This window comes from Dysidea avara, chromosome 4 (assembly GCF_963678975.1).
Source record: "Dysidea avara chromosome 4, odDysAvar1.4, whole genome shotgun sequence".
Lineage (NCBI taxonomy): Eukaryota > Metazoa > Porifera > Demospongiae > Dictyoceratida > Dysideidae > Dysidea > Dysidea avara.
The window spans coordinates 31901128-31921496 of record NC_089275.1 but is presented as its reverse complement, the minus strand read 5'-3'; the positions used below and the strand labels follow the sequence as shown (position 1 = coordinate 31921496).

At 36.4% G+C, this 20369-nt stretch overlaps 1 protein-coding gene across 2 annotated transcripts in view; it reads right to left on the bottom strand.

Annotated features, from left to right (window-relative positions):
- Window positions 1-6299: 6299 nt before the first annotated feature.
- LOC136254687 (uncharacterized) overlaps window positions 6300-20369 on the bottom strand; it is a 29058-nt gene continuing 14988 nt past the window's right edge. The window contains exons 5-10 of one of the 2 annotated variants that reach the window (XM_066047404.1): window positions 19017-19118; window positions 18462-18546; window positions 12124-14162; window positions 10390-10426; window positions 8668-8952; window positions 6300-6615 (exon numbers count right to left, since the gene is read on the bottom strand). In XM_066047404.1, the coding sequence (XP_065903476.1) occupies window positions 6554-6615; window positions 8668-8952; window positions 10390-10426; window positions 12124-14162; window positions 18462-18546; window positions 19017-19118 (2610 nt within the window). In that variant the 3' untranslated portion in view covers window positions 6300-6553. Of the gene's footprint in view, window positions 6616-8667; window positions 8953-10389; window positions 10427-12123; window positions 14163-18461; window positions 18547-19016; window positions 19119-20369 lie in introns of those variants that run through there. The other variant, XM_066047405.1, reaches the window with a different exon arrangement.

Below are 20369 nucleotides of genomic sequence, written 5' to 3'. Positions count from 1 at the left end.
CATGATGGTTTCTTTTTAACTGAACTCTCTACAAGGTAACTTCTTCTAGCTGGTCTCTCTACAGGGAGATTTGTTTGTAGCTGATCTCTCTACATGATGGTTTCTTTGAAGCTGAACTCTCTGCAAGGTAACTTCTTCTATTGATATCTCTACAGGGCGATTTGTTTTTAGCTGAATTCTCTACATGGTGGTCTCTTTGTAACTGAACTCTCTACAAGGAAACTTCTTCTAGCTGATCTTTCTACAGGGTGATTTGTTGTAGATGAATTCTGTACTGGTGATTTGTTTGCAGCAGAGCTCTTTACAGAATGGTTTCTTTGTAGCTGAACTCTCTACAAGGTAACTTCTTCTAGATGATCTCTCTACAGGGAGATTTGTTTGTACAAAAAATGTCGAAAAAACTTACCAGAGGAGGGACTTCCATACCTAACACTTGCCATCCTTAACCATTGAACCACTGCTATCTTGGCTGATCACCTCACATAATTTCTGCTTTTACAGAGTTCAAAATAAGGAAAAATAAGTGCTAGGACATGTGGCCAAATACTTTTCAAAGTATTTGGCCATTTATAAGAGTAATAAAGTAACCCAATACATTAACAATTTAACACCAAGTAATGAGTTGACAAAACTGTAATTTATGACATAGTAAAAGACAATTAAAAGCAACCAACTATCCCAACAATCCAGTACACCTTGAGTTTCTGACATGCACGTGCTGTGTTCATTGTCAGCCTCACTTTCAGATTCCGACAGTTGTTCAATATCATTGTTACTATCAGTATCAGTATTTATTACACCATCGACAGCTATTGAACTGCAAGGTTTTGAAGTGTCAGTGGCTTTCTTCCTTTTTTATAAGCCTTTCTTGGGTGCTGATTTATTCTCTGTTTTTTCTCTTGCCACCATAAATCAATACTGGGATTAACATCAAAATTTGCTAGTAGAATGACATCTGTATTCAACCTTAGTAGGTCATCTAATTGTTGATTGTTCAAAAGTGACCGCTTTTCAGTTTTGAGCTGTGAAAATGTTCTTTCAAGATTTCCATTGGAGGCTGGCAGTGAAAACAGTAACTCTACTAAATTAAAGCAGTTCTTCCATTCACTTGAGCAAGGACAGTGGAAGAGATGCCACCAAGCTGTTTGATAATCCATACTGGATAAGGAAAACAACTGAATGGCATATATATTCTACCATCTCTTTAAATTCTGATAGTATTACATCCACATCAGTACCTGCACTTTCTAATGGTAGTTTGAATCTTGTAGATAGTCTTGTTACTGATGATCATCGCTCTGTTGTGAAGGTACCACTTTCATCCTGATTTTCATCAACGATTTTTTGCCATCCTTGTGTTGCAAGAATCTCGATGATGTCCCTGGAAAGTTGCAAATCAGACCATTCCAAACACTGTTTTATACTGTTAGTTCTCTTTTTACGGTAAAATTTATAATTTCTTTCAAACATGCTTTTTACTTCAGTTAGGTTTTTCAACTTTTGAAGTTGATAGATATTCATTTCTCCACCTTCATCAGTGAGCTTTTGAAGTGTACTGTTATAAACTGGCCACTGTTCAAGGCTTTTAGAGTTCAACCTATCAGTTTCCTTGATAGTCTGAAGTAAGAAGGTAAGTGCAGCAAGTAAATTTAGTTCATCTTCCTGCATACTCTTAGAAAAAATTGCACACGGCGTAAGTAAATCAACAAATAGCACACAACCTAAAAGATACTTGGCATCTGTCCATTTTGTCAAATACCCTTTCAGTTTAGTCTTATCTGCAACCTTTGTAGATGAATCCTCAATAAGCGATGCAATGTGGTTGGTATACACTCCACATTTTGATAACACACGTTTCATAGCATTGATTTTATGACTGATCCATCTAGTTCCACTTGCTCTTATAGGTTTAATGCCATTATCATAAAAACTTAGGCACTGTTTCAAATCAGTAATAATATCTTGTGTCTCCCTACACTTTTAAGGTGATTTGTTGTACAAGTAGAACAGATAGGGACCCGCCGATTATGCTGGCATAATTATGAGCATAATAGGTGTCTGAAAGCATTGAGCATAATGCTAGCATAATAGGTAGAATATTTGTGTAATAGTATGAATTCTTGCTTATCAAAATAGCTATCACAAAAAGATCGATATACTCTAATAGAACAGTCAGTAACTCTAATAGAACAATCATATAACTGACTGTTCTATTAGAGTATATCGATCTTTTCTGTGATATACATTTTGACAAGTAAGTTTGTGCTTTAGCCACTTATTATTTATCCATAAATTGGAAATTATTACTAGAGCATGGGAACTGAAGCATAAATAATTGGGCATAATTTGAGTATAATGGGTAAGTATTGAGCATATATTTAAGCATAATAGGTAAATTTTTGAGCAGTGCAGCATAGCATAATAGGTAAAATTATGAGCATAATCGGCGGGTCCCTAAGAACAGACGGATTAACATATCATCTATATGGTCAAATACTGTGCCAGTAAGAGTTTCTTTGATTGCTAACTCAAGCCAATGCACTAGACACCACACCCAAAATATCCAGTTTAGCTTTGCCTCAACCAATCCCTTCAAACCTGTTTTGGCAATGTTTACCGATGCCCCATCAGTTCCCATACCTATATTAATTTCCTGTAGGCATCAGTATTAATTGTAAAGATGCAAATCCTAAATCACGCAGTACTTTTTCTAGTGAAGTAAACAGTCCTTCGCCAGTAGCTGATGATGGACGATCCACCGTAAGGTAAGTCATTTTGCTATGTACTTTTTCATCACTGGCATTAGTATCACAATATACTGCGAGGAGCATTACATTTTCAACATTACTGCAATCTGTTGACTCATCCAGTAATAACGAAAAGAAGTTGGCTTTAGTAAGCTCATTAGTTAATATCTGATTTTTGGATTGGGAAATAAAGTGACAAAACGTTTTATATGCATGCACCATCATTGCGGTAGTTAGTTCCCAGATCTACACCATGTAGAGCTTCTAATTGGCATAGTTTAGGATACTTAGTGAAAGCCGTCTTTTCAACAGCCACAAAGTATGCTATATCAAACTTAACCTTAAGTCTGCTACATTCTTGTTCTCCAATCTTGGAAAATGCTTCAGTGATAGAGCCTGGTGATGTGACGAGTGACTGGCCCTTTGCTTGAGCTTGTTCCCTTTGCTCTATCTCCATAGCATGTATGTGCTGATCAGCATTAGCATGGTATCTGATATTACTGGTCCTTATTGATTCAGCACCTTCAATCCACTTTGGGCTAAAATGATTCCTTCACTTATCCTAATTTTGTGCTTAGCACAAATCCTACATTTTAGCTTAGTTACAACTCTCTTTCCTTCAATCAGCCTAGTATCACAATCAAGCCATGAAATAGTTTGATGACTATGATCTAACTCTGTCAACCATTACTTGTATGTGAAAAACGTCACCTCTCTTCTCTTTGAGCTGCTCTCTTCTGCAGAACTGTCCTGTAAATGCTTCATAATAAACATGTGCTTACAAGATCAACTCAATGTACAATGAGCTTTATATAGAATTTTTGATACACATGATTGTGGGATCAACACTTGTTACAATGTAGTAATGTGAAGTCCAGCTGCTCAGAATTTTTTACAACTGGCAGCAGCTAAGAATTGTGTTGCAGCAGCTTGTAATGTAAGTGGGATAGCCTTTTAATTGCCCAGAAAAGAGGCTGAACACCTTTAAAAATACCCAGAAATGTACCATTATGTTCAGAAATTGGCCGGTGGCCGACTGTTATTTTGAACTCTGCTTTTATAAATGAAATTTCTAGTTTAATTCTGCTTATAATTAAATATTTGTCATATGTAGATCTACCAATAGAGTACTACATTGTTCTAGAACATTCTATGTATGTTCTATCAGAAGTGCTCAAAAAATGTGCGCTCTATTAGAGTATTACAATAATATTATCATTTATTGAAGCAAACCATGCAATGCAATATATTTATAAGTCCGTCCTCAATAATCATCATTGTGTCTGCATAGAAAATAAGAAATATAAGTAAAAAGAAATCTCAAAGTCAGCCGTAAGCTGGTTTTGGGGCCTTATGAAGTACAAAAAGAAGTGAAATCCACACAAAACAGCCAAGCTGTTAAAAAATGGTGCAGCCTTAAAAAGCCTGGGCGAAAAAAGTTGTGAATCAAAGGTGGTGGTCAAGAAATGACTGCAATGATGTTAATGCTAAAAAATTTAATAATGGCTATGTGTATTGTTAAAATTTAGTAGCATTTACATCATTGCAGCCATTTCTTGACCACCACCTTTAATTTCACAACTTTTCACCCAGGCTTTTTAAGACAACACCATTTTTTCACAGCTTAGCTGTTTTTTGTGTGGATATTAATTTTATATAGACACCTATGGATTTAGAAAGTACTTAGCAATACAGTAAGTGCACTAACTGACTTAGGCCCCTGCGTCAAATATGCCAGCATGATAAAAAGCATAACAGGCTAGAGTGTTATGCCAGCATAATGCTAGGATATTAGCCGAATATTTCAAACTATGGTGCTAAATTCTATGAAAATAGATCAATACTCCCTATTAGAGCAATCAGTGAAAGCTGCCAACTGCAAAGAGCACTTAGATGCATTGTACATGACTCTTTAGATTGATACTCTCTAATAGAACAGTCACTTTGTAGTAAAATACTCTAATAGAGCATTCACTGATTATAATGTTCTAATATAATTGTAGAAATGTTTCTAAACTAGGAACATAATGCAAGCATAATCGGAACACTGAAGATCATAATAGGTGAAAATTTGAGAAATTCTTGAAAGCATTTTTTGAGCAAATTTGACTCAGGCCTAACTGCACTTTAAGATTATTATGAGTTCACATTTTGGTTTTCTGTGCTTAATTGCACTCTTACAATTGAAGCTGTCTGCATGCACACTTAGTCTAACATTTGGCCACAGGTAATGCCTTGTTGATTCTTATATAGGTTATCCACAATTGAAATTCACATTGCCCAACATAAATACACTTGTGAAGCATGCCTGCAGTTTTCCACAGTTGCAGGTGAATCACCCAAGTGGAATGTTAGTTGCAACATGGGAACTTGGGCCTGCAGCCCTCACACATGTGCATATGTATCAGGAAAATTACTCGTTCATGTTACATTTAGTCTATAGCATTAATATGATTTACCCACTGTCACAGTTACACCAGAGCAAGTATTAGTGTAGCTATAAGGGAGGTCTTACTGAGCAATGGTGTGGTGGTTTTTTGTGCACAGTTAACTACATTATGTGTACATATGAATAACTAAAACTTAATGTATCAGCAGTAGTAGAGCAGCATAGCACCAAAAAATGGGAATTTTGTGCACTTTGTGATACAATTACGAAACTTTCCACACAAATTGTGCTCCTCGTGACATATTATGTTTTTTGATATAGACTACTCCATTAAAATACATTGGAAATGTCCTTCACCTCTAGTATGCAGCCTACACACCAAGACTTGAGCAGCTAGTCAGCCACAGGCACTATTGCCGCATTAACAATATACCCTGTATAGTTGTTGCTTGTACTATGAACTCTGGAAATCAGAATCTTATTACTAAAGCATGCAGAAAAGATTCCAGAAACAGTAGTGAATTGGTCTTACCACAGTAACATGCAGTCTAGACATGTACCAATGGAGATGTGGGATATGGAATTACATTTACTTACTGTGCATTCAGGGATGGAGAACATTACTTCATAGTGGGAAGGGGAGGGCAAAGTCATATGGGGTGGTTGTCATTTTGGAAGTATTTTTATCATTAACTGTGCAAAGCAAACTATAGCATGCAAAGCATGTCATTAGTGAGGCCTAAGGGCATGCCCCTACAAGAAAGTTTAGAAATTTGAATACTTTGAGATTGAATCTGAGAACATATTCAAGAGTGTATGTGTACATGAATAGGATATTGCTCTATTGTGATGAATATGTATATATTATTTATATAGAGTAGACACATCAATGGACCTGAGTATTTGATTAAGCAAATAGCTACTGTAAATATATTTTTCAATGCAGACAGATTTGGATATATTGCATGGCAAAACTAAATTCTATGTTTTCGTTAAATAATCTATTGGTTAGGTGACTGTTCTACTGATCAGGATTACGTATCTTTGTATCTTGTGCACTCCCAATACAGGTTGTGCAACCTTTAGCACAAATCCCATGGTTTTTAATTGTATTGAATTTGTTACCGTGCAGAGCTTCCAACAGGGAGTATAAGTCACAGGAAAATTACATTTTTGTACAATAGAGGGTGATTGGCCACAAAAAAACTACCTAAATAAATTATATGAAGTTCATCAACTGTTGAAATCTCTCTAGTATTGCTCCTGCTGCATTCAGGGGTAGTTGCTGTACTTTTAGGTCTTGGAGAGTGAGACAATGCAGTCCATATGATTGCATGCAGTATAATACTTTTATCACACAATCAGTTACATGTATAATCTGTTCTTAAACTATTTTCTTGTAACATACAAGCAGTGATTACAATTTATAGTTGGCTGGTAGTGACTTTGACCTCCTCAGTTGTTGCAATTTTCTCCAGTCTACGGTAACGAAAAAATAGATCATACTGTCATAGAACAAAAAGTTACCAATAAAGATAACATAATTGTACATCACATAGGAAGATCAAAGTATCACCACATACGTACTGTATTTTCCACACAGCTATTAACTATACTGTATGAGTCATACAGTGCAGCTATGTGCATAAATGCAGTAAACAGTTATGTAAGGAATGTTACTAAAACCACCCCACTCAAACAGCACAATTGATCACATGCGTGACATTGTGAATTGCTAAAACTAGCCAGACTAATCGTACCAGTCCATTCTAAGACTAGAAATAGATTTTATGGACACTTACTGATAGTCTGATCACCAAAAATTGAGGTAGTTTGGGCATGTGAGACCAGTATAACACTTAAAGCACCACCTATCCATGTGTATACGAAAAATACAGCACTTTGGGGTTGAGTAAAATTCAGCATTTGGCTTTGCCTTATGTTATATTAGCCTCTCAACAAGCCCCCTCTTGCTGTATGCGGTGGTGCTTTAACTACATTATAACTATCAGACACATGTATATATGTGAATGAATTTGACAAAACCAGGCTTTGACGCACAAAGCTTCATTAGGAGATATGGCAATTTTTAAGTACTCATTGTGTAATAACTTCCCAGTGCCTACAGCTGTGCAAACAAAATTTGCACAAATTATTCATCTATTTACTAGCTATCACTGAGTGAGTGTATACATTTCTGATACCCAAAATTTGCCCTGTTTTGGGAAGCTTTTTTCGAGCAGGTAATAATATCGCAGGTGGTAGTAATAGGGTGGTGGGAGGGTGGTGGGTGGTGGGTGGGCTTAATATAGGGGTATAAAATGAAGTAAGAAGACGATTGGAATCCAGAGGCCAAGTTTGGGCTCTCCATGGCCCTCGCCCTCAAATCACTCCACATTGACTGAGAACACTATTGGTGAGCTCTCTGTGAAGTCCCAGCTCACTACACACGATTATCACAAAGCCATGGCCATTTAATGGCACCGATCTCCCACTCGTGGCTTTGACAGGGTCGGAAGAAAGCTGCTACAGAAACCAGACTTGCCAGTCCTGAAGGAAGTACAGTGTGGAATATGATAGTGTATTAGACCAGCAATCCATTTCTGGTAAAAACGTAAGTTTGATTTTGTGTGTGTGGAAGCCTTGTTATATGAAATCCGGTCACATATGTATACCTTATCAAATTGCAACACTTCCTCATCTCAAATCAATTAAGTATATATCAAATCAGAGCAAAACAATCACCTCACTGCATAGCTTATTAATCATAAGCTTTGTCTTCGGCTTTATCTAAGAGTAAGCAGTTTGCCACCTCACACCTTACCCTCACTCTCTTCCTTCATTCTCACTGTTTTCAGTATAAATTATGACACACAGTTTGTCAACTCACATTCGCTCATTCCATCTATAGCACAATAAACAGGGTTGAGCCTGTTTTTTATTTTATTTTTGTTTAATTTTTTTTTGTTTTATGCCTATTTTTCTTTCCTGTGATTCTTCTCATCTCACTTATTGTGTTTGATATCTATTTTGCTCAGTATGTGTGACTGTTTTATTAGATTATTTCTTCAGCACAGTTGACTGTTCTATTAGAGTACCTTGAAAAATATAGGGTTTCTTTTCTTCACCTTTAAAATGCTGTACATATTAATCTATTCCAGCATCATGCTCATTGATTTTATTAGCCCATTACCCAAATTATGCTGGAAAAATTGGTATACTCCTAAGAATAAACCAGTTTTAAGTAGCTTTATTATATGTGACTGGATTTGCGAAAAGGTACCTTTTCCACACATTTTACAGGCGAGCAAACAAAGCAATGTAACGTTTGACTCCATATATTGATCAACTTGGTCTTAGTTTCAAAATGTAGCCAGATACTTTAGCTGCACTCATGGAAAATTTCAGGAAATTTTATGCAATGACTAAAAAGTTACGAAGCTTTAAAGATCAAAAAATATGTATAATTTTGTGTGTGAAAAAGGTACCTTTTCGCAAATCCGGTCACATATTAGTTCTACTTGTACATACCGTTTTCCAGTTTTTCTGCAACAAAGATCGTTTTACTTGCACCTTTCAAAATCACAAGGAACTCTTCAAGTGTTCCTACCCCACCACGACACAGCTCATCCACTATTATCCTGTTCTTTTCTGCACTGGTCTTGGCTTTTAAGTTCAAAGATTCATACGCACTTTGTCCAACAAGATGCTTGGAAACAAGGTGATCCTTAACATCATCGGGGTTAACATTCAGGACAATGAAGGACAGGTTACTAATGAACAGCTCTCTCTGTAGGTCTAGGGTATCCTTCTCCACTAAATGAGTGATGTAAAGACAACCAACAATGTGATCACATTATCATGAATTAAAGCAACTAAATAATTATGACGTTTGCTCAGAATACAAATTGTAGTATGTAAGCCTGATCAATAAAATTGGACACAAATAAGCATTTTTTGCTCTATTTCATGCAGCCATAAAGTACTGAACAGGTAATAATATTATACATACATATTTATTCCTAAGAAATTGTGAAGGTAAAATTTGACTCAAGGGCACTGTATAGCATCATCATACCAATCCTATGCAATAAGACTATATGAAAACAAAAGATTGGTCCCACATTTCTGTGTATAATTCAAATACGTATTACTACCAAGAGACAATTAAGAAGTTTAGCAACAACCTATTCAATTTGTTTAGTATATATTACTGGTGGTACCATGGTATTCCTTTAGTCCTATGTTCTGAGACCTTTGTATTTACAGTATAATTATACTGATCAACTACTACAACTACAAACACTACTTCATGTGACCGAGCCTATGAGAATAGGGCATGTGGACACAAACTACACCCTATCACATAACAGGTTATTGCTAAGATACAATATCTGGATTCTGTAACCTGTATTATAAAGTCAACGAAATGTTTAATAAGCATTGAAAACTGTGCAGCTGTAGCGTGATGACATAAAAAGTTATGAATTATTAAAGTTTGAAAAAGTAGACGAATTTTATGCGCCCACGTGCCCTGTTTTCGCTGGCCCAGTAACAATTATACAGTACTACTGGAAATCCTTTGAATTAGAATACTCAATAAAAGTTGATTGCAAGAAAGAGTCCACACCTTTTTGATTATAATACATCAAAAAGGTTTGTGTTTGCAATGCCAATAAAACTGTTGGTGCAAGACTTTAATTTTATTGTTGACAAATATAGGCAAATTCCATGTTTGGATACATCGAGTTAAAGTATTGGCCATGGCATACAACACTCCTGCCTATTGGGTTATACTAATTCTGTTTCAAAATGGCTTTATGTGAGATGTATACACTGTGGAATGAGCTTCGAAAATTAAAGCAAGCATTACCAAGCACCATTGCGAGATAGCTAGTGTTGTGACACAATAAAAATATAATACGCACAAAAGTTATTGTAATAGTGCTATAATTACAGTATATGCAAACCAGGTTACAAATGATTGTAGCACAGGTGGCAGCCTTTGATGTTTTCATGTATGCATAGCTAATACCACTATGATTATTAAAAATTTATCAGATAGTTGCTTATGCCATTATAATAGTTTCTTTCAGGTCATGTAGGGTTGCACGAACTAGGCATCCATCCACCAGTCAACACAACAATAGATCATGGACCTATAGGCTATATATTATTGCATGACTGTTCTCATGGCTAATTAAATGTTATGGCTGAGTTTTTACAGGAGTGTGATCTTAGTAGTAATCTTACCACATTTTTCTTCACTAAGTCGGGTTAAACTTTCTCCCTAGAAAATACCACAGTAATACTCATAGATTACTACAGAGTATAATATTTAATGTGCATGTGTATTTACAGTAATCTTGTAAACAGGTTATTCTTTGCAAGGCTTTAAGTCAACTACTATATTATATTATATATTATAATGTGCAGAACCTACATTTTAAACCAAACTACAGAATTATGTGTGCATCACGCTAAATGTGCATTGAAGCTTTATTTGAACTACTAGAGGTCACCAATTATATCTAGAGTGGAATTATAGCTATAGGCTGTGACATTTTCACATACAGCATCAGTTTTCTATACCGTATATACTTGGTTAAACGCTGCGGCATTTATTAACTTAGTTTAAAAAACTGATGCAGCGACTATTCAAACTTGACCACCACTCGATGCTCAAATGATGTTTAAGCCCACATTGATTTTGGTGCAACTTAAATGTGACTACTGTTGAAGGTGCAGCATTTAACCAAGGAAGTATGGTATGCACCCTACTGTATATAGCATTGTTTTGTTTTGATGCTTGTATGTACCACTCTGCGTGGGCAGTTCAAAGGTACCGCCCGTGCCATAATTTGTATATTGCACTGCTGCAGACCGCAGCGAGTGCATTATAACTTATAACGCACTGGTTGCGGTTTTGTAGACCACAACGAGTGCATTATAAGTTATAATGCACCGACCGCAGTGCAATATACAGATATTGCACTGGCTGCGGTTTTGTGCAGCTTAGCACAAGTGCCGGTGGCGAAGACCACTACGACACCTCACCTAATAGGTGGAAAGACACTTCACAGATCACTCGAATTCTTTTATAGCCTGACATGTAAAGGCCGATTGTGGGCCATAACGTCACCAATACGTATAATGTTTACAAGCAGCCAATGGCGATCGAAAAAGCCAACGCGGGTGGCCACAACTCTAGTCTACATATATATAAACGTACTTATACACCTTACTAGTCTGGTGCCATCTTAACCTGTAGTCCACTTCGACAATGACTCAATAAAACAAATATATTCTAAATAATACTAACCTTTACGTTCGATTGTGGTAACCAGTTTTGTCATGCCACCAGATTCGAGTTTAGCCAGTGTGAATAGTAAGAATTATAGACTAGTATCGTTTAGTAGTTAGGTTTTGTTTACTTAAACCATCTATTTAGCTGTTTTTTTCGCTCGAGAGAATCACTATGGCAATTAGTCTGGTGCTTAGTCTGTATGGCATGCTAAGCACTACATGATGAGAGTCGAACAGCGAATGCAGGTTAGTGATATAATCCATAGCGTACTAGCTTACAACATCTCAGGTGGCTGCAGTACTGCAGGGGGAACGTCATCGCAACGTTCGGCTTGGTTACCCACAATCGATGTTAGAAACCTGGCCTTTATAAGTGTTACAGCTGTCGTGTGAGACTCTCCCCACCTATTAGGTGAGTGGTACATAACAGTTATACAACGTGCACTCGTGCTCTGCCTGTATAAACGCACTTGCCTTCGGGCTTGATGGCCCTCAGGCTCGTGCGGTTATATCAGGCAGAGCACTCGTGGCCGTTGTATAACTATATAATATACTACAGCAACTGCCTATTAAATTGTTAACATGCATACTGTAGGAACCAGATGTAGAATATCTATACAAAGTATTGTACACATGTATGCTGTATGTGCACACATTTACATGTGTATATGCTAAAATTACCTTTTCTTTGAGGAATTTGAAGGAAATAAGCCATACTAGTTGATCATCTTCTAGTTGCTGCTTTTCATTACAGTTTTCACACACTGATGTTACTCGAAATGGTAGCTGATTTTTGATGCAAGTGAAGCCATCGCAGCATGTCCCATCTATCAAGATGCTTTTGCAAATAAATCCAACTTTAAGATCATTGTTTATTTCAAGAATTATGCAGACTCTCTGCAAAGCAGTATATACTGTGTCATACACTATATCAGGACTAGTTACCAAAGGTTTATCTTCATTGCCATGGATTTCAATGGCAATGGCATCTATTTGATCAATGAGAAATACATAGTGACCACTAGAGATCTGAAATATTATCAAATTTTTGTAAATAGTCTTGTGCTTAATTTGCCACCCATTGCCAAGTTTCATGCATTGGACAACCAGGCAACAAAACACACCTCGTGGATAATATCCATTTTCAAACTTCACAATTAAAGTGCTATATATTTTAGCACCATAGCATTTCTGTAATGACACGTCTAATTCTTTTGGCACTGGGTTCAGAAGAGCAGGCATAAAGTATTGGTCAGTTTTATTGGAGAAAGTTTCGTCAGGCAAAATGGCCATAATATTGAGGGATACAAATAGTCTAAGGAGATGCTCATAATTTAAAACATCATTGGAGACAAAATCATTGCAATATATTTTGCATAAGAAAGCTTTGTCAAAAATTCCTTCAGAGATTTTTTGCCTCATTTCACGTGGGGGATTATATTTCACTTCTATCAATTTAGTTAGCTTATCAAAAAGCCACTGAGGGTCACAAAACACAATGTGTTTTAATGATGCAATGTTTCTGTAGTGAAGCAAAACGCCTAGTTCATGAAAATACATCAGTACAGTGTCAACATCGTCTTCTTTGATAAAACATTTTTTGGCGATTCTAACACAACGACTTCGTTCAATGTAATATTTCTCATTACACCGTATTTCAAGCTGAAATAGTAACCAGCTTGTAGGAATTTCTGTACTGATTTTCTCTTTCATTGACATGGTCTCTATTGCTGTTCTTATTTCTTGAGAAATTTCACTTCTATGCTGTTTTTCACTGCATTCTTCATCATTCCCTTTTATCACAACATTTGAAATAGGATAAATAATTGTTCCATCATGACGTTGCACTACTTCAGGAGTTAAAACTGTAAAACCTTTTAATATATCCTCTTCCATCATTGTTTCGATTTGCCATACCTTTTCATCCTTGTCTTCCTTTGTAGCACCACATTTGTCCAAGTGTGTTCCTACAATTAATAGTCGGCCAACTCTAGATAATTTAGAGGCTAATTTTTCATCATAACCAAACTTGTCACAAGACTGCATAATATTTGATAGTGCAGTTTTTAATAATTCTGCATCTGTGTAATGCATTGCATTTTCCATGTGGTGCCTTTTACCCTTCTTGTAGAATTCTACATTTTGACTATTCATACTTTTAGACATATCAAAAACCATTACATATCCAGTGGGAGCAGTAATTAATGCAGGCATGACATCAAAGAACTCTGGCTGTCCACCACAATCATAGCAAGCTATCAGACCATCACTGATTCTGAAATCAAGCATAGTATCTGAGGATGGGCCACTATCTTCAGTTGGTTTGCCAATGGTTTCCAAGATGCCTTCTTCTATTTTCAAGTGAACATCACTATGCACTGGGTCGATATTGTCAACATGGTGTATGGAATGAGATGAAACAGATTTAACGTAAAGTTTTTCTTCAATCTTGGAGCGTAGTTTCTGGATTTCATTATTAAGGTTGATTTTTGACCATACTGATTTAGACCCATCACTAAAAACAGCAATCCTACATTGGACTAATTTCCTATCACACAAACCGGTGCTATTTCTTTCAGGATCAGGATCACCACCAAGTAAAACTTGCAACAATGATGACTTCCCAGCTCCAGGTGGACCAAAAATAAGTAATTTGAGAAGTTGCAACTTTTGTGAACCAAAGTTATGCTTTGTTTGATGGTATAATTGTTTTAGACGATCTGTCAAAATATGAAATAAACTTATTAGAACACTACTGTATTATGTCAACTTGTTTGTGTTTACCTGCTCTATCAATTTATTGCACATACTATGACATCTTTAAATTTCCCCCCATATTTTAGCATTGAGCCAATATTTATTGTTGGAATTACAGGGGCATACCAAGAGTGGATCTCTAAGAGTTTCAGGAAACCCATTTAGATTTTACATAGTACCTGTGCAATTGAAATTCAAGACTTCAGGCTAATAGCATTATTCTGAGAATAAGAAAGATTAAGATACTCTAACAAAGCAGTCAGGTAAGATTAGCTACTCTAAAAGAACAGATACTTACATGCAGTAGAAACCCCCTTCAAAATTCCTGCATACACCCTTGGGAAACATATAGTAACCTGTTGTTAACATAACTAATGTCTACAAGTGGAATAGCCATTAACAATGAATGTCAAACTACCATAAATCGGGAAAATTTTGGCATAGAAAATTTTCGTCTATTAAATTTCAACGCAACATATTTTTGTCACTGGAATAATAGACAAAAATTTTTTGATGGAATGACTACATGTTAATATTAGTATGTGCAAATTTTTTGTATAGTTAAAAATAATTCATTGTTTTAATTTTTGTCGATAGAGCTAGCAACTAAAAATTTTTGACAATGAACTTTTCCTGATTTATGGTACGTATGTGGGGCATAGAAAGAACTATCATGTGATTGCTGTACAAGAGTATCATCATCTTCTGCAGTACAGGTGCATCGTAAAGGGTGATGCCTGCACAGTTGTACTTTTACACAGCTAAACAGCTGAAGCTTCTATTCTGGCTCAAATGGATTAATGCTCAATGAATTAAAATAGTCATGCAGGTAGAGATAGAGTACAGTACTCCAAAGTGGGGTGATTGTCATTTTAGAAGTATTCTAAAATAATTAATTGTACCTTAGTATGTGTAGCACACTAGCACATGAAGCATGCCAATACTAAAAGGGTTTTGGAGCATGTCCCCATAAGAAAATTGAGAAATTTGAATGTTTTGAGATTGAATCTGAAAATGTTTTCAGTGGTACGTACATATGTACTTGAATAGGATACTCCCAATGACCCTTAAGATACTGTAGAAATAATATTAATTTTATCAGTAAATGAAGGGCATTGGAGATAGACTCATGCAGTAATTATGTATAGATCCATCTTTTAATTCGGGCAGATTGAATAAATTGCATAGCAGAACTAACGTATATGTTTTTACTGTTAAGAGTAGTTAGGTGACTGCTCTATTAGAGTATCTCAATCTAGTGCACTCCCAATACTGATTTCTCCATTCTTGCATAAACTTTAGTCAAATTCTACTAAATCAAGGTAAAGTTAGTTGGCAAAGTAGTACAATAGTTGCTGTACTTTGTAAAAGGTGAGGGGACACTTCTCTCCACTCTTCAAAATGAAGGAGCAGTTGTACCCTCTCTGCACCCCCTCACACATTTTTTTTTGCAGTCACTACAGTAAATGAAATTTTACTAGTAAACAGAAAACCACTCTCAACATTAATGGAACATGATTGTGGCTCTAATTTGCAGAAAGAAAGTTGAAGTGCCACACATGTACTTTAGTGATGGAGTATATACAGCTATGTCATTATGGCTTACATGAATTAATACAGTTATGTTTTATACACTACAAGTTTAAGGAAAAATTAAGAATTTTAAGTTTGATTAGGGATCATAGAAAAAAAGTAGGGAAACAAGAAAGGTTGCCTACACCTGCAGATATACTAGTGAACATTTAGTCCCTAATTCAGTCTATACCCCACGACCAAGACTAAATTAGGGATTAAATGTTCACTAGTATATCTGGAGGTGTAGGCGACCTTTCATGTTTCCCTGCCTTTTTCTATGACCCCTAATCGAATTTAAATTCCTAATTTTTCCCTAAACTTGTTCGTTTACTTTTTGTGTAACATTATTATGACTGGTGAACCCACGCATAGCGCATCAACAGAAAGGATAGTGCCAGAATTAATGTTTTCATTTGAACGTGTGCCCCAGCTATCAAGTACGGCTTCGAAAGCGCAGTGGCCATTACGCTTCGCTTTCAGCTATGTTCAGCTTGTTACACAACACTACAGATGAAAAAGAGTAGAAGTGCCTCTGCAACAATCCAGTCACCACGAAACTACATTTCGCATGTCCTAACTAGGGACCCGCCGATTATGCTCATAATTTTACCTATTATGCTATGCTGCACTGCTAAAAAAATTACCTATTATGCTTAAATTTATGCTCAATACTTACCCATTATGCTCAAATTATGCCCAATTATTTATGCCTCAGTTCTCATGCTCTGCTAATAATTTCCAATTTATGGATAAATAATAAGTGGCTGCAGCACAAACTTACTTGTCAAAGTGCATATCACAGAAAAGATCGATACATTCTAATAGAACAGTCAGCTATATGATTTTTCTATTAGAGTTACTGACTGTTCTATTAGAGTATATCGATCTTTCTGTGATAGCTATTTTGATAAGCAAGAATTCATACTATTACACAAATATTCTACCTATTATGCTAGCATTATGCTCAATGCTTTCAGACACCTATTATGCTCATAATTATGCCAGCATAATTGGCGGGTCCCTAGCCCTAACTATCAATTACTGCGTCAAAAGTGCAGCAGCCATTACGTTCCACTTTCCAGCTATGTTCATCCCGTTACACAGCATTACAAATGAAGAACAGTGTTAGAATCGTCTCTGTAATCAATTCACTCACCACTGAAAGTACGGACGCCCATTTACAAACATACTGTAGGGAAGCCATGCATCGCGTTACTTTGAATCGACACCTTGGGCTGTCAGCAAAAAGAAATGAGACAGAAACAGGACAAAGGTAAGTCCATGATGCGTGTATTGTACGTACTACGGTATGCCAAAAGGCATGTCTCGGGACGAAGCAACGTCGAACAGTGGAAAAATCAAGCCCATATCCTTAGCCGTTATTGAGTTATGCTTGCCTGAAGGTATAAGGCAGTTAGTCAGCAGAAAATTACGTTGAATAATTTTTTTGAAAATATTGTAACGATTTATTGGAAGCCTTTAGGATAGTACTGATAGCACATTTGGGCTTGGCTATATCTAACCAATACTGCCAAGGTGCCAGGATGGAGTTGTGAAGCTGGTTTTTAGGTGAATTTTTTTGGCTAGGAAAACCCAAATCTCCATGATTCCTAATATACAGTACTACTGTACTGTATGGTAGGAGGCTGTAAAACATATCGTTTGCCTATTGAGAAGTAATGTAATTAACAGCTGCATGGACTTAAAATTTACTACAACAAATGTAATTTAAAAATCTATAATATCATTAGCTGACTGCTACAGCTTTAGCCAACTGAACTGAAAGTGACTACTGTTTTCCTTACAAGACTTATGGAATTTTACAATTCATCTGAGCAAGTATGTGCTTCACAAAGTTTATTACCATGCTTTTGTACAAATACTTGGGCCACAGAATGCTATGTATGGAAGCCATGAAACAAATGTAAACAATAAATTCTATGATGCGTACATACCTTTATATAATATTTGGCCAACACCAAACAAAACCTTATATAATAGTAAATCAGTAGCTACTATTAGAAGGTGTTGACTTTTATAATAATTCCACAAACACATTAAATGACATAAAACACCATGGAATTTGCATTGACAGAAATAACCCAGCATTTTACTTGTGAAGCCACACAAATCATTAATATGTTTCTTTTGTTAACTGTCTACAGTAAAACTAAAATGTTGAGAAAAAAAACGTGGGGGCTGTAGGAACGTGTGTGTGTGTATGCGTGCGTGCGTGCGTGCGTGCGTGCGTGCGTGCGTGCGTGTGTGTGTGTACCTCTGTGTGTGTACATGTTCGAAAAGTTGAGGTTTGATGCATGATTATGCTAATTTAGTGTTTTGTCGTAGTTTTCTTGAGCAAGAAACTTTACTCACATTGCTCCAGTATTCCCAGCTGTATATTGGGGACCTGGTGTCATTTGGAGAAGCAGCCCACCCAGCTGTAACATCGATGGGTACTTGGTGCTTACTGGGGATGACTCAAGTGCCTAAGTGGAGCACAGGCATCCCAGTGCTGGTATGCTGGGTGGCAGTAGCTGTGTTTTGCACAGCTGCTGTAGGCCTTTTAGATTGTAGGTGATTGTATGCGTGTGCGTGTATGTGTCTGTGTGTGTATATGTGTTTGAACCAGGCACCCTATACATATGATCAAGAAAGGTTGTGAAGATTTACACACAATATTACTGTACCTTGTTGTTGTTCATGTGATAGATTCTCATTATTGGCTGCCCCCTCTTTTCTGTTTAGTAGCTCAGTCAGTGATTCCTGCCACTTCTGTTCACAAAATAGTTGCATTTGCTTAATCATTATACATGCATACATCAGCTCACTATAATAATTCTAGACATTATCACTTCAAAATACACAGTAATTCAAAATAATAAAGCAGTCCTCAACAGTTATGAAAACAGGTTTCAGTCAGACAAAGAACACTTTAAATTACAATGCAAATAAAAATTCAATTCATCAATATGACTGTTTCATTATTGTATTGCAATACAGTGTACACTGCATACAGTATATACAACAATGTACATGCATTACGTAAACAATCCTAGAATAACACATTTGTGGCATAATAAAGTTGAACTATACAAGCACTTGGCACTTACACAGAAATCACTTAAAGTATATCCTGTAGTAGTAATAGTTTAAACAATACTTGGCGAAAAATGTGTGAATACAATCAACACTAACATTGCCAAAATTTTCAGTTATCAAAATGGATTTTATAACTAGTGTACCTGAGGGACCTTAGAGCAATCAGCTTTGGCTTGGTGTACCAAGAACTTCACTGCATCACTTTGTCCTTGAGTAACAGCCCAAGTCAATTGAGTATCACCATACTATGTAATAAAATAAATTATTTACACAGGAGCACATTTTAAATTACTTTTATCATTGTTTTGTATAAACCTCGTTGTTTTAGTTACATACATACAGTTATTACAGAGTCATCTAAATCTTTGCATGTCTTTTACAATAGTCATTGCCGTTGCCTTGTAATAAAATACTTGGTTGATAACTACTGCTTGCCAGCTGCGATGGAAACAGTCTATCTGTAAACAGTCTACCACAGTGGTACCTGTAAAGTTGCAAGGGTTCCGAAGACATAGGTGACTAATTGAGGCCATGTAATCTTTGTGATGACCTAAGTGAGGACTTAAACTTAGGATAGGATTACAAAGTTCCATACCCCTCCCCAGCCACGAGGTGACACGTGAGACCCAAAATTGAAGCATTTTGATTAGTCAAAAATGTAAATGTAAATCCACACATGTAGTCAACACAAGATTGAAACCAATCTAGACAATTTAGATGAGTCACAAAATATAGGATAGAACCATATTCCAACACAAGGCAAACCCAGTATTTATAAAGGGTAGCAATGCCCTGACTTCCAAACATGTAGCACATGCATGTTTTGTATTTAAAGTTGGTGAAATTTATGTATCAAAGATTCATTAATTCTGCAAAATTTACAGTGTTTTATAATTTGCCCTATTTGTGATTGTGTATGGTATGGTGGTATAGTAGTGAACGTAGTAAGCATTATAAATTTGTGTAATTTGAAGTAAACTCTTGCTCATAGGTTACTTGTGGCTTGTAGTATGGCACCACTAACAGTACATACAAGATGCAAGCTGCAAAATGAAACAGCTACATACAGAGCTAAAGGCACAAATGTACATGTATGTGCATGCATGTATGCATTCGTACACGCACACTCACATACACACTAGCAACTGGCAGCAATGCAAAACACTGCTATTGCTACACAGGGAATCAGCAATAGGGTACCTGTGTACCACTTACATACTTGAATCAGTACACCTGGGGCATCCATCTGGAGCAGAACCAGTAACCTGTAGAAAGACTGTCCAACTCTCGCATACATATGTGACCGGACCTGTGAAACCCTGTCACAATCGCGCATTTTTCAAATTCCTGGTTATTAAATATTTATAATCTACTTAGCCAACTGTACCCTCTGGCAAAGTTTCAGCCTTATATACCAACAACTTTAGGAGATAGAGCCCTACAAAGTAGCAACAACAGAAAAATCGTTTTGTACAGCAAGTATAGGGAAATAAATT